Source organism: Echeneis naucrates, chromosome 24 (assembly GCF_900963305.1).
Source record: "Echeneis naucrates chromosome 24, fEcheNa1.1, whole genome shotgun sequence".
In the NCBI taxonomy this organism is placed as follows: domain Eukaryota; kingdom Metazoa; phylum Chordata; class Actinopteri; order Carangiformes; family Echeneidae; genus Echeneis; species Echeneis naucrates.
In genome coordinates, this window is record NC_042534.1 from 15,335,102 (window position 1) to 15,350,603 (window position 15,502).

The following is a 15,502-nucleotide window of genomic DNA, read 5'->3' on the forward strand; positions in this document are numbered from 1 at the left end:
TCATGTACACAGTAAAGGGTTTGTAGTTTTTATTCTTTGAACAGAGCCTAAGGCAGAGGCCGCCAACATTTCAAATCCAAAAGAATACATTATTATGAAATCATATTGGTAAATTAAGACCTCAGCCAGCAACATGGATGACACTCAGACTTTTATTGAGGAAGCTAAAGCTGTTGAACTCTCCCACACTAACAAAATCAGCATTGGTAGCTCTGTGTCCCCAAGTGTTTATTTATATGATAAAACTAATCACATGTAATCTGAAAATTATCTCTTATTAAAATGTCAATTTACACAGATTTAGCTACATTGCACATGGTGTGATGAACAATTAAAAAAAAACAAAAAAAAAAAAAAACACTTTACATTCTGTGTCTCTCATTACATATTTGCACACGCGCGCACACATGTTGTGATTCAGATCAAACATTTACAGACTAATTGTCAAACCAAAGCAGACACATTAAACATCATGTAATTTGTTCTCTATATAATCAGGACTTAACATTAGCTAGAACACAACATATTGAAAGGATCACTGCTCTATACAACAAGCCTATAACTAAGAATCAAGCTCTTTGTTTTTACAGCGGTTATACACCCTAACCCATTCCGGCTATCCGGCCAACAACTGAATCGAAAGCAACTGGATTTAGGACTTAGTTTTGTCAAAAATGTTTCGCCTCTTATCCAAGGGGCTTCATCAGTTCGTAACGCATCAGTCTAAATTGTGTTCTCTTGTCATCTCCAAGTGGATCTGAGGACACGTGCATGTAAGCTGTTGTCTCTGTCTGAAACATAGAAACCACACACAAAAGGGATATTTTGTCAGTTAAACCCGTTTCGTGCTACTTGGCAGAAAGAGGTACAAAGCTGGTTGTTGCAGCATAATGCTTTGGAAAATTCCTGACTGACTGACTTCTGTCCCATGCTGATTTTCCCATTAACCTCTACACAAAAGGCCACAATCAGGAGAGGCAAACACCCTCGGGCCCTCAAGTAGAAAAGGGGAATAGTATGAACCCAATAAGATGCTACACAAAGAACACTCCTGATGTTTTGTGCTGTAGCTGTGTCCCACTGCTTGCATGATTCACCACTTTAGCTGTACTTTGTTTGGTGTGTTTGCAGCACCACAGATTAAACTGCTTTGGTGATCAAGGAGAACACTATAGCTGCTGAATATCAACACTGGCATTGTGAGCATGTGTGCATGGCGATGTTTGGATTCAAGTCAAAACATTGCTTTTACATCCACGATGCTTCACACAAATAGCTTTCAGGCCTGAAATCTAATACATACAGTGAAGGACTGACGTCTTCAGTGTTCTTTTGTGCATGTGCTCGAGGTCAAATTCTTCATGCTGTCACTCTTTCTTTGTGATTTAGCCTGAGCAGCAAAAACAAACATTACTCGTATGATGCACATTTTTGTCAATTTGAAGAGCAGTATTGCTTCGCTTACCATTAGGATCCTGACCAGTTCCTCCCGAACCTGGTAGTAATAACACAACCCACAAATGACCACAAACAGGATTATTGACAGGTGTTTTGGGTCCTAATACACAAACACCACATTATGACACAGGCCATCCAGTCATGGAGCCCTGCGCATGATTGGATAGCGCTCACTATAATTCAGGCACATCTTCCCATGATGAAGTGAAAAACTTACCTTCTGCTCTGTAAAACACCCAGTTATCAAAATGAAAAAGCCCTAAAAGAGAGAAAATAGATTACATAACATAATTGTCTGACAATTCATGGTATTAAAGGTAGGATTTAAATCTACAGATATGGATGAGATTGCTGCTACTGTACCACTTTAAAAAAGAAACAGTTGAAATTAAACTCAAGTCTATTTTATTAAATTCATTCGTGTATAGAAACAAAAATATATAAAATATATATATATCTTGGGAATTGCCATCAAATGTTTTGCAGCATTTTGAGGTGTATGCTGCTCTTCAAAAGCTTTTCGTTGCTCTTAATGAGACTCCGTTTGGCTGGACTGTTTCTGAACAAACCACTCCACTCAGGTCATGATAAAATGGTATGTATGACCAAAGAGTTTTTAAAAATTTTTCATGAAAGACAGAATTATTTAAATGAAGTGTAGGGTGCAGTTTTAGCCACATGATGTCACAATGTGTATTGACTGACAGTAAAACTCCAACAACCAAAAACTTGGTCTGAGACTGCAAAATGTATGTAGCCTTGCACGGCTTGCTTCAAAACTGTGGTGTTCAGAGGCCACTAATGCTGATGTCAATTAAAAATGACATAAATGGTTGATTGGAAAACGGCAGAGCACTGGCACTGGATTAGGAACCTAAACTTGACATATAGTCACTGGGATTGAAAAGACAGTTTGGTATATTGGCAATATCAAGATTACTCAATTGCTTTAAAATTACCTGGAAGGAATTTAGGATGGTGAAACTGTAGTTGACAAATTCATAGCTAGCATGGTGAGAGTCTAGTATGAGCAAAAAGAATCCAATGGCCCATGTTACTCCAAAAACAGGTGTCAGGAAGATGACTACTTTGAGGATGCTTTTCACTGTCTCTTTCTCGCTTGACTTGCCATCTGGGACTGAGGTCTTCATCAGCGTAAGTATGACCACCACCATGGAAAAGAGATTTGTAAAGATAACAGTTCCCACTGGGAGAAAGAAAGCATGAATAGAACCTTCCAAGAGTTTTTCAAAATATAACCAGCATGTCTCCTTATTGTGGTAGGGCTTGTCTGTGTATTTGGAGTATATATAGCTGCATCCCACTATAAGGACCGGGCAAACATAGCCGACAATGCTGGAGAGGAACATGAAGACCCTTTTCCTGAGTGGACTGAAGACAAAGATGAGTTGGTGGACGAGCATGACACTCATGCACAGCATCCAGCTGAACATGGCTAGGAAAAACAAGTGTTTGCATATGGTCAGAACCAGGCACCAGAAGTCACCGATTAGCTTAGGAGAGACAGAAGCCAAAAAAGAGCAGTCAGCCAGCAGGAGGAACACGGCTATGTTCACCATCGCTGTGTGACGGAAATGCGAAAGGTTGCTCTTGACCACAGCAGACCACACCATAAACTCGATAATGAGGAATATGACCAATGAGCAGATGGACACGCCCAGTCCCACGTAGGTAATCAAATCTAGGGCTTTTGTAGATACGTCAGTCTTGGCCATGAGGACAGAGAACGAGGTCAGATGGTTGCACTCACAGACCGTGCGGTTATCATCCCTAGTTTTGAGCGTGCATCCTTCTTCTAACCAAATCTCTGCACTGGTGTTCCAGAAAACGCAGTAAGGTTTAGTGGACTTCTGCCGTTCAATGGGGAATTCCAGTGAAATGTTTATATTAGAATTGCTTTCGTTCAGTGTGGCTGATAGTAAGAGGTTGGTATGGTTTGTTCCTTTAAAGTTGTTTCTCAGTTTTTCCATGAGATTTTTCACAGCAACAGTTTTCATGATTCCTGTGGGCATGTTCAGGTTCACGCCGATGCCAAACACTGAAACTCTACACTGGTCCTCTGAGCAGAATTTGAGGTCTAGGTTTTCGCTGGAGAAACTATCGGAATTGTTCACTCTGATATTTTGCACCAGACCCTCCACTGAATGAAGGTAATTTGATGCCATATTGTGAACAATCGATGAGTTGGGCGCTTTCCAGGTGTCTTGCAGCATGTTGCTTGCTGCGGCAACAAAATCCTGAAAGAGAACAATTAGAAAGAGAATTTTTCCATCGGATAATACCTTTGTTATAATTGCTTCAAACTGCTAATCCTTTAAAGTTGAATACACTGTGCACGTTTCAAAACCTTGCTTACAAACGGCCAAAATCAAAAGAAGGCTTTTGGACGCGATTTTCCCCCATCTCTATGGTCAATCTATCTATTCACAGTCAGTGTTGTGACCAGCCTGAGGTCTGGGGTTCAGAGATCAGAGGCCACATTCACTTTTCCTCTTTGTGCCTCATTCCAGGCACCAACAGAGAAGTTGTGGTGTTGAATAATATGTTGTGCTCTAATTATTCGTGTCCCCTATTATGCTCTCTGTGTAAGCGCCTGCCTTGATTTTATGACTACTGATCTCTGGGAGTGGTTCCAAACTGGCTTCATGGCATCCTAGGCTGCCTTGAAAACAAGCCAAGCTTTTGATATGGCAGTTTTATTTTTCAACAGACCTTAATGTAATCCAGCTACATTTTAGCCCACAAGACAGTTGGAGATTTTAGGTTCTCATGCGAGTCAGGGAACAAACGTCATACGTGACAAGTGGAGAACCAAATATACCTTGAGAAACAATGCAGTTGTCAGGCCACTGTTTGCCTTCGACCTGTTTTCACATGACTGAAATTTCATACGTGATTGATATGACCATTTAAGTGATGATCCTCTACCCAGATAATCCAACTGCTCAGGTGGGACTTTCGTTTAGAAGTTTCTGGGGCTAAAAATTTCCCATGTATAATAGTGAAAGTAACAACAGTCATTGGGGACTTACAGGAAAGATATCCTCTTGTAAGGCAACGTTTGCTGATCCTTCGGCCATGGCACTTAATATGTTGATGGAAGCACTAATGTCCGCCGTTCTGTCATTGGGATTGGAGTCATTTGTGGGGTTGTTCCTCAGTCCTTCAAATATAGCCTTGGCCACACTCTGGGTAGCTCCTAGTCCTTTTTTGAACATCTAGATTTATTTATATTATTAAAAAAAAAAACAGTGCATGTGATTTTTCATTTCATAATGTCATTTACATTCCTACACAAACTGTTCATGGAATGGAAGTTCCATCTTTACCTGAATGGTTTTGAAATTATTAATGTTAGAAACAAAGCAAATGAAAACCAATGTTTTTTTTATATATATATATATATATATATAATGAATTAAAAAAGCTATTTTGCTTATTTGCTAACTTTTGGTCTCCTTTCTGCTTGTAACTAAAATTCATGATAAAAAAAAAAAAAAGTGTCCATACACTTAATTATTGTTTTGTTTTTTCGCCTGGACAACTCTAATGTTGTCAGACTGCATATTGCTTAGATGATCACAGTGTTTGCTGGAGCACAGACAATAATGCTATACAGACATGAAGCCATCCACCAGTGCTCCAGAGTTACCATCACCTAAAATAAAAAAACGTCCCAAACAAAACAAAACACCAAGCATTTGCATACATGCCATTCACAATATTTTAAAACCATTTTAAAATGTACAATAATTCTTCAATTTTTCCACCAACACTTACTGCAGCCCCAAAGGATTTGAGTTGCATACCCTCTTCAGGGATCATTGGCTGAGCACAGCTTTTCATGATGCTATATTGTTCACAAAGAGTCTACTGCATAGGGTATAATATATATGATGAGTGGTTTTGGGATCATCATATATTTATGGGTAGCTGTCTTTTTTTGAAGAAAGTTGCAAATGAGTTCTGCAAAGTCTCTAAATGTGGCAACAGTTTAGTTAAATCAGCATCCTTATGAAGCAATATTTGAAGGATTCGAGCAAATTTCAGAAATATTATGGTAAAGAAATCATTCTTGGCAAAAATAAAAGATAGAAATGTATTATTCTAAGGCCACATAGTGCTGTGAGATGTAAAGATACACTTACATCTGCTTCACCAAAGAGCTTCTTTAACTTTTGGTTGACACAGTTGAAGAACACTGGCTGCCATGCTGTGTCAATACAGGTGCGGGACTTATAGCCAACCCTGCCGTTTGGACATTCTTGATTTACCACTGTATCTCCAGCTGGGCATTTTGGCCAAATATCTCCATCCATTTCTTCCTGACTGCAAAACCTTTCATTTGCTTGGAGAAAAATGTAGAAAATCATTAGATAATGCAAGAACATTCAGATGAATGCAACGCAAATGACAAAATAAGATTATATTGTAATATAAAGTTAAATTGAAGAAAGTTCTATTGTGAGCAAAAAATGTTAGTTTAATAATAAAAAAAACAAAAAACAAAAAAAGGTACCATATATTACTGGGATGGCCACGTTAGCCATTTTAGTTTGTTGTTGGTCATTTTTAAAAGTGACATTTACATATTGTCCTTGACTCGATTTCTTACAGTTGACAGGACTCTTGAAAGAATAGACCAGGTTATCATTGACAGCTGTAAGAAAAGACAGATATAAATTTAGCCTATTATCACGATATAGGGCATTTAAAACTGTTGGTGTTTTAGCAAAAACAGGGACAGGCAGTTTTGAGGCACTGTAGGTTTGTTCTTACGCATTCCTTTGGAATGACTTGACTCCCCCTCCCTGGGGCTCCACGAAATTGTATACTGTTCTGTGGTGTTTGGGATAATGGCCTGGACTTCAACTTCCTTGTCTTTTCCATCAGAGCAGTCCACAGTAAGGGGATTAATTTTTAAGGTGATCTCTTCAGGCAGACTTGCCACACTCATATTTGCCTTTGCTGTGTGCCTGACAGCCCCCTGTGTGAATCCGCACTCATATGTACCTGCAGAAAACATGGAGCTAAATTTGCATGCTTCAAGTGAAACATCTGAAAATGAATTTGTCCTCTTAGATGAATCAGACCACCGGCTGATTCTTTTCTTGGAGAGAAAACCACAGAAAACACAACAGAAATTTTTGTGCAAGGGGAAAAAAAAAAAAAAAAAAAAAAAAAAAAAAATCCATAGCAGTATAGAGCTCTGTCGGCAATTTATGTAGCTTGCTGAACAGAATAATTCTGCCAAACATCAGTTTTTTTTAAACAAATCCTAATACTATTTCTAAGTAATCATAAATAAAAATCACATGAAATCTATGGGTGATGTCATCGAGGCTACATCTATCCCTGAATACAGTCTAATGTGAAAAACACATAGTGTGCAGTCCTTTGCTAATCACACATGTGCTGTGTAAAACTCTGTTATTCTGTTCATGTTGCAAAAAAAAAAATTACAAAACAGAGGGTTTAGATTGCAAGACTAATTAATTTCCTTTACTTGTCCCAGAGTGAGGAAATTGCAAATCAACAAATAACTTAGCAACAGCTAAAACATTTGTAATATTGTCTTATTTATACTGCAGCAAAAAAGGTTTTGGAAAAACCGCTGTACTTGCCTGACCAGATTCCTGTCACATTTTTGAGCATTATGTTGACACAGGAAAGGAAGTCCATATTTTTACAGCCATAATACACTTCCACCACAGTGCCATTGTTGAGCTCAAAGCGTTCATTTGGCTTGCTCATGTTCCAGCCAGCGCTGCTCGTTTCCTCCTCAAATGAGCAAGCCAACTTTGGGCTGGAATTGTATTTCACTATAGTGTTTGGGGCTTCAATGTCGACCATACCTACAGTATGTGAAGAGGGATGGATGAATTTTAGTGTCAGAAAGTGCACTGGTTCATGAGGAGCTATTTGTCTATTTTTCCAAGACTTGGGTCCAAAGCAAGATACCTAGACACCTTCCGAGCAGACCTTGTATGCATACTGGCGTGTCCCAAAGGATGACTGGAAATCATTTTAGTTTATCTTCAAAACCAAAGGATGGATGACACTGAGTATTGGCCAATCCTTTCCCATTTCTGGAACAGCATTAGGATCAACTCTACCCTCGTATTATTAATTTTGTGGACTTGCAGTGTAAAATCCCAACCACCCAATCCCAACAGCAAATTCCTCTGCCCATGCTCTGCCCTGCGTTGTGAAGTGTGAACAGTCAGACAAATGTGCATCAAATTTTTGCAGATGTAGTGGTTGATCCCATAATGCTGTATTTTTTTTTACCTGGTTTCCTTCCAAGAATAAAGCTGTTCTTCCGGTTCTTTGTGTTGGTTTTATAAATGCAGAATTTGAGAAGAGCTGTTTTGGCCGGATTTAACTCTAATCCTAAACATCTGAATTCTAATGATGATGTGAAGGTTATGAAGGGCATGAGGAAATGTGACAGTAACAGCAAATCAAACGAGAGAAACCTGTTCTGATGATTCATATAATCAAAGAACACAGCAAGGCAAAAAAACAGAATTAGGATGATTAAGTAAAACTGTTATTGTACTAACCTTGAGTGTCAACTAGAACCACAGCATCAAGAGCATTTTCCAGACTTTCCACTATACTTTGGAGTTTTTTAGTATTGAGTTTGACACTGACAGCTGCCACAAAGTCAGCACCACCAGTCCTAAAAGAATTTAAAAGAAGGATTAATGAAGACAAGAGACAGACAGACAACCACTAACACTCAGACCTGCGGACAAGTCACCAGTGAACCCAAACATGATGTCTTTGGATGGAGGGAGGAAACCGGAGTACCTGGAGGAAACCCACGCAGGCTCGGGGAGAACACACAAACTCCACACTGAAACTGAACCTGCTACCTTTTTATTGTGGGAAGACAGACGTGTTGCCTGTATCTATCAATTATAGGTAAAATTATTATTATTGAAAACTTTGGACTACACAACAACAACTTGCATCAAACTGTGGTCACAAATATTGCTTTGTCTCAAGTGATTTGTAGTCTTTGCAGCCTACATTTTTTCAAATTTTCATCTTTCAAAGTTAGCATTTACTCCCTCCTAAATTCTTTTTCATAATATTTTTCACCTTTAGCAGGCCAGGACAAATAAACCATTATTATTAAGTGTTTGTGGTTATTTTGAGACAACCCTCTACAAGTAATAACGGTGTATTCAAACACTAGCTGTGTCCCAATTCAGGGTCATTGGCTGAAATGAGGCCTACTGTATGGATGATTTTTGCTTTGCATCAACACCTTTCTGTGTCCTTACTGTTGCATGGCAGGGCAATGGCAGTACTAAAGGTTTTTTGGTTTTAGCAGTTGCTCTGGCAGCAAAACTCCATAAATCCCAGTTACCTATGCTTTGTTTTGTGGGCAATCTTGGTCAATATGCTGGCATTTAGAAAAAAAACACAAGAAACTGGACCAGACTCATTGATGAACTCCCTAACTACAAACTTTCGCCCCGCCCTATGTGCCCTAAAGATAATATCCAACTAGGCCAGTGAGCAGTGATAGCTAACATGTCTTTGGTGCCATCAGGTGGGAACCTCCTTTCACCAGTGTTTCCTCTCGTTAGGCCCACGACACCTCCAGGAGGCTAGACAGTGAACACTGGCGTCCCTGAGTCACCCCCTAATGCCAGACATCACTGCTCCTCACACAAAGACAACTATCTCACACAGCACCACTGCCAACTACTCTGACCTCTCACCAACTGCACCACTGAAAGCGGGGTGGGGATACAGACCCTGGTTCGGGAAAGGGGCATGAAAGTGTAGAGGGTGCAGGAGGTGGAGGACAAGCTACACTAGCAGATTCAGCAAACAAACTTACCTGAACAGTCCTACGATCAGAGAGAGAGCACAATTCAATTCAAACCAACACAGGCCAACTCACCTGGACTAACCACATGGTGTCAAAGAGGCTCAAACAGGCCACACCCTCCACCTAAATACACTTCCTCTTCCTGGATTTCTTCCTCTGCTTCTCCTTAGAGTCTGTCTGTCTTCAGAGCTCCCCCTGCTGGGCCCCCAGCTACTATTACTTCTTCTAATCCAAATCCACTGACTTGATCTTGCTGCCTCATCTGACATTTCCTTCACTGTTTTCCTCACCCTCTGTCCCCTTCCTCCTAACTCCCTCAACAAAACAACAACAGATCTGGCTACAAACCCTCTACAACTGGACAAATCCTAACCTTCCATCCTCGCTGCTCAGCATCCTTACCTAGATCTGCATATCTGAGCTTTTTCCTTTCCTTTGCTTCTCCAACTGAATCCTCTCACGGCACAGTCAGCTCTATGAAATATACTCTCATTCTACTCCTCGACCAAAAAATTATATCAGGCCTTAGCTTTGTGCAGGCTACTTCCTGGGGAACAACCAGCTTTCCTCCTAAATCCACCTGCATCTCCCAGTCTCTGGCATCCTCTAAGCTGCCTTGTCTCCTTATTATCTTATTAACTTTCCCTCCTTCTTGAACAAACTGAATTGCTACTCTCTTTGTCTTAGACCCTCCTAAATTTGCCTTCCTCTGTATATCTTCAATGCCAGCAGCTAAGCTTTTTAAAGCTTGGTTATGTCGCCACGTATACTGTACTTGTGACAGACTGACTTTACAACCGGACAAGATGTGCTTTAGAGTTGCAGTACCTGAACACAACAAACACAGCGGGTCTCCATTTACCCAGAGTTTTAGGTTCTGGGGAGTTGGCAATACATCATATGTTGCCCCAATCAAAAATAATACTAATCCTACTTTCCTCCATACTCCACAGCTCTTTCCAACTAAGCTTTTCTTCTCTACACCTTCCCAGTTCAGCCACTGTCCCTCCTTAGCCTGAGCCACTGCCCTCGCACTCCTTAATATTTCCTCCTGTTTACGAACCTGCTCCACAAGTAGCTTCCTCCTCTCTTTGGGACCTGCTCTACTCCACACCGGTTTGCCTGGGCCAAGCCCCAAGCCTCCCCGGCCTGGGTAATCTGTACATTACCCACAATCTCTGTATGCCTAAGAGCTGGTTTTGCTTCCTGCACTGCCATTCTTGGATTCCATTTTCTCCCCTTGGTTGGGTTTTGAACCACCTTACTAACAACAGCAATTTTACCCAGAGTAAAGTCTTTCAACTAAATATTGGATGGACTGATGGCAACATTTGTACAGGGGTTATTTATGACTTTGTTGATTTCATGGATATTCGCCTCTCCCATTTGTGGCCTAAAATGTCTGTGGACGGCATCATCCGGCAAAAAATTGCCATCTGTCTGACCATACTCACCAGTGCTGTGGACCAAGTGCTTACCAAACTTGTGATATTCCCATCAGCCTTAGCTGTACACTGGCACTGGCAGTGATTAGTCAATATTAGTCAAACTAACTTTAAAGTTGCATTGAAGTGCACTGAAGCATAAAAACCTGAGACAAATCACCCACTCAAGTTAAAACCTTCTCAGCTCATTTGGAGATCCTGACTGGTTCCACGACTATCTTTGCATGGACTATATTAAACCTCCCTACATCCGAAACACGCTTTGCATTTCATTGGAACAAGCCTTACGATAATCTCTGCAGGCGGGTTGGCGCTAGCCTCCTTATCACTCCTTAAATAAAGACATTAGCAGGATCATTTCCTATAGCTGAACTGAATTTTAAAATGAGCCTTTCTGTGAGAAGTCGCTCTTTCTTTGAAATATTTTTTTCAGCTCAAAAATCTGACAACCATTTTCTTTCAGTTTTCCAAACCCAGAACTTTTCAATGTACAATACCTTTTATTAATGATATTTATGAACTCAAGGCCGTTCAGCGCTGCAAACGCACTCTCAACCTTTGAAAAGAAGATAAAGAAAGATCATTCAAGTAATAAATGTCAGCTTCCATCTTCTACCCAACTGTCATAAGGAATCTACAGGTATAATTTTGTCAGGACAGCAAAATATACCATTTTAGTGCTGGAGTCACCCCACAGATTTGAAGATGTGGCCAGTGTAACTGATCCATTGAAGCCAACATCTGAATGAAAACACAATTGTTATATTCAGTTATGATCTCTATATGAATATTTATGCATAGCAGAAATGTCTGCCATGACCTGCAGTGTCGCAACATAGTAGTATGTACAACACAACTTGAGATTAGAGTGACCCTTATTCCATTATAATACATTTCTTAAAAAAATGCAACCTTTTATTTAAAATGCTTAAAAAAAAAAAGAAAAAAAGAGAGAGAACATCACAAGTAATACCTTTGACTTTGGAGATGCAGAGTGGCGTGATATGGGAGACATTTGCAAAGCAAGTGGTCTCTCTGCAGCAGTTAAAATTGTAGCACACTGTGTTGCTCCAAATGAATCCAGCAGAGCAGTTGCAATTAAATTTATCTTCAACTATCAGGCAGCCTGGGAAGTGAAATGTCGTATTCAGATCATGAAATGTTTCAATCTTGGTTGACCAGGATGGACAGACTGTTACATAAATACATAAGCCAAAAGCTCCATATCTCACCCCTCCAATTAAATTCAGTGTTAGAAACCTCATTTAGATAGAAAGTCTAAACTGAGTTCACGTGTTTCCAAAAAATGCACATTGCCAATCCTCGTCAGTCAGAGTGAGGCAGCAAAAAACTTTAAGGTTTGACAAAGAATATGGTTTTTGCTGAAGAGGCTAGTTCTAAGTTTTCCCCATTTTTCAGCCATTGGTGTATTTACAAGACTAGAGCACATACCGCCCAACTGTCAGGCACCATACAAGCATAAATATAACAATTCTATGTTTTTCTTATGTAACTACATGTCTATCCTACCCTTTCTTTTTACATATGAAACAAACTCATATTCTAACAACTGGCATGCATATTTTCTACATATGTTCCGCTATTTTATATCATATACTGTATATGTTGTGTACAGATTGAATATACGTACATATATTACGTTTATTGGAATTCAAACAATTTCATATAATACTATATATAACAATATGCTATATTATATGTCTATTGTTCTAGATTTGTTGAAGTAGTTTAAGACTGACTGTTTGCTTCAACCCTGCCGCCAGTTTGCGTTAATGTCAAATAAATCTAATAAACTCATCTAGTCTCCCATTAGGATGTTTGTGTAGTTGTCATGTTTGCAGTGCGTCCTGCCATGTATTCTTTTAGGTCCTGAAATGACCACAGGAAAAAAGACTGTCGCCCCCTGTGAAGAATGTACCGGGTAATCTTAATTTCTGGAGCACGATACCTGCTGACAGTTCACTGTCTGAGATGACGACGTTGTGGGACTCTCCGTTTTCAGTGCTCACTGTTATGCTTTTTGTCGCATTCAGCATTTCCAGGATTTCCTTGGCTTCCAGTGTGACAGTACTCTCCACCATCAGCTCGGCAATGTACTCTAATAGCCGAACAGGAGAGAAATAGTCGTGAAATTAACCAAAACAGAACAGATAACTGTGATAACAGAAAATAAAGAAAAAAAGAAGTCCCATCAGCATCGGCATGAATAAATATTACTAGATTTTTACACATTACACGTTTACATTCCTCCGGGGTTGTGCAGGTTTGTGCATTCACTTTCAAATACTCACAAATTCAGTTTAAGCTTTGTCCATCCAGATATATTATATATTTATTTACATTTTTTACAACAAATTGTGTTGGCTTGTGGATATTAAAGACTTTACCTTGGGCATTGGAAGGTTGAAAGACCTGCAATGGCACAAACACCAGGTTGAACATGCTCGTCCAATTAAAACTAATATGAACGTGTGAAATGAACAGCACTCTCATCATGTCCAAAGACTTTCAAAGGGTGAGGTGAGTCTTTACCTGATGGTAGATGTAAACCAATCCAATTAGAAACTTGAACACCCTGGAGCACATTGTTGCTATGTGGGAAAGAAAACAAAACAAAACAAAAAAAAAAAAAAAATAGCATTAATTAGACCAACAATACTTTTGTTCCACATTCATAAATAGACAAGATCTATTGACCCACAAACACTGAATTTGAAACACAATCAGACAATCATACGGCAGAAGAACAATCCCAAAAATTCTTGACGATAGAGTAAACCCAAAGCAAAGTGAAGACACACGCAATCAAAGTGGCTTTAACTGTTGCATATCTGTAGGTGTGTTGGAGTGTTTCTGAAATGTTCGACAAACCCACCTTTAGGATTGACAGAGGCCGGATGGCTGAAGCTAACTGACCACTTTTTAGAACTATGGAGAGTAGAAAAGCTTCTCATGATGGAGTACAAAGGGAGCAAAAGAACACATCAGGTTTTGTCTTTCCTGTCAGCCAAGAATCAGACTTTTGAGCAGTTGAGACAAACTCACAAACACTCCAGCTGAACACTAGAAACTGTGGCCTGCTCTGATGTTGTTCGTCGTTGTTTTACTGTAGTTACCGCTTAATGTCCCCAGTCACTCACTAAGGTGCAGAATAAACTGTTATGCGTTATTATTATTTTTTTTTTGCAGTTCAGGTTTGATTGTAAATTATGTGCTGCACAGATTTGGCAGCAGATCTGGCTAATCCAAAAATGGCCCAAAAGACGGGTTGATGTACAATAATCCAGAATGTGGTATTGGTTTCTTGGTTGTCATGTGACGCAATGATGCAGCACTTTACTTAAATAAAATGAAATCATATGCGTGATAAGAGAATTCATCCTCGGTGACGGCAGTCCAGGCTGGGGGTGACGGTGGTCGTAGTTTGTGTGGGGAATGATTTGTTGGCAACACTTTTGGGTCCTTAACACCAACACTGTAGCTCATTGTTTGAAAGCTACAGCCTCTCACTGTATTCCATGAACTTTGGTCACACTGTCTGGCATTTGATCTAAATTCTCTGTAAAGATTCATTTGACTTTATGTCTCTTCACACTGCTATAAATCTCACCGGACACCGGAAGAACATACAAACTCCACACTGCTACGGTCAGCTCACATTTTACAATGTTAAGCTTGTTTGCATCACTTTGCATTTGATAGCATGACTACAAACAAAGGGGTCATAGTTTTTAAAAGTTCCGACAGTGTACAGTTTTTTTCTGGCCACATCAGTGGTGGCGTATAACAACTGTGGAACTTCTCCTACCCACCTCATTTTGTTATTGCAGCCGGCCCAACGCTTTCCTTCAGCCATTGTTATAGTGTTGTTATGAAAGTTATGTTATTAAACTCTTGGCACATGAATGGTACAAACAGTGGGAGTCCAAAAGTCTGAGACCACTATGAGTCATGGATATACACTTGCTGGCTGGCAGGAATTAGCATCAAGCTGGATGGTAAAAACACATATAAATAAAAATAATAATGACACTTGTTGAAGCTCAGAATGGCTGTTAAAAGCCATTGCTGAAAACATTGCTGAGGTTTCCATTTTTATTTTTTTTTCCAGCCGATTGTTTGAAATACAAATTGATGCAACTCAAGCTTTGCAGAAGTGGAATCCCTACATTCTATAAAGTCTTCAAAAGCGTTAATCAAGACATTGTCTCTGCATTTGGAAACAGGCAGTGCATCAGCATGAATCAGCGTGTTTTTCAGACTACAGGCTACTCATACAAACCATTTCCTCAGTTAAACTGAAAACAAGTCAGTCCAATAGGCCATGCACATCACAGCTGTAAATGAACCTCTTGTTATTTCATGCTGATAGACATCCTTTCCACAGAAATACTGGCTGAACTGTTCTTGTTACAGGAGTAGCTTATAAAACAAATCAGTTTTGAATGGCAAAAGATTTCGACGACAAAGCTGAAGTTTTCTAACTTTTTTAAAGATACCTCAAAAGGCACGATTGTAAAATGTTTGGACAAAGATTGTAGAAAGCTCTTACCTTGGCTTTTAGCAGACGATTGGCCTTTCTTTGCTGCATTCATTAAATAAAAAGTCTACTATGCTGACTGTCTTTCAGGCACACATCTGAATAATGGCTACACACTAAGTGCATCTGTCAGAAAGATTAGGTTAGACTGGTCAGAGTGTGTTG

General features: G+C 39.7%; 1 protein-coding gene across 3 annotated transcripts; it reads right to left on the reverse strand.

Moving 5' to 3' along the window:
- Positions 1–12: 12 nt before the first annotated feature.
- Positions 13–15,502, reverse strand: LOC115038286 (adhesion G protein-coupled receptor F4-like). 3 transcript variants are annotated; one of them, XM_029497149.1, is made up of 18 exons: positions 15,350–15,502; positions 13,330–13,388; positions 13,185–13,209; positions 12,746–12,895; positions 11,750–11,902; positions 11,447–11,517; positions 11,274–11,332; positions 8,046–8,164; positions 7,104–7,334; positions 6,259–6,492; positions 5,999–6,139; positions 5,628–5,827; positions 4,512–4,697; positions 2,418–3,716; positions 1,676–1,717; positions 1,466–1,495; positions 1,304–1,390; positions 13–787 (listed from the first exon to the last, which is right to left on the reverse strand). In XM_029497149.1, exons 1-17 carry the CDS (start codon positions 15,390–15,392, stop codon positions 1,322–1,324), a joined length of 3,111 nt encoding a protein of 1,036 aa, XP_029353009.1. In that variant the 5' UTR covers positions 15,393–15,502; the 3' UTR covers positions 13–787; positions 1,304–1,321. The 3 variants fall into 3 exon arrangements, with proteins under 3 accessions (XP_029353009.1, XP_029353008.1, XP_029353010.1); XM_029497148.1 differs by having other exon boundaries at positions 13–791; XM_029497150.1 differs by lacking the exon at positions 5,999–6,139 and having other exon boundaries at positions 13–791.

Excerpts from the sequence above, each read along its gene's own strand:
- LOC115038286 (XM_029497149.1), bottom strand. The coding sequence starts at position 15,392 with ATGAATGCAGCAAAGAAAGGCCAATCGTCTGCTAAAAGCCAAG. Across the intron at positions 13,210-13,329 it reads TGGTTTACATCTACCATCAG|GTCTTTCAACCTTCCAATGC; the intron begins GTAAAGACTCAC and ends GTGCCATTGCAG. Across the intron at positions 11,518-11,749 it reads CTGCATCTCCAAAGTCAAAG|ATGTTGGCTTCAATGGATCA; the intron begins GTATTACTTGTG and ends GTTTTCATTCAG.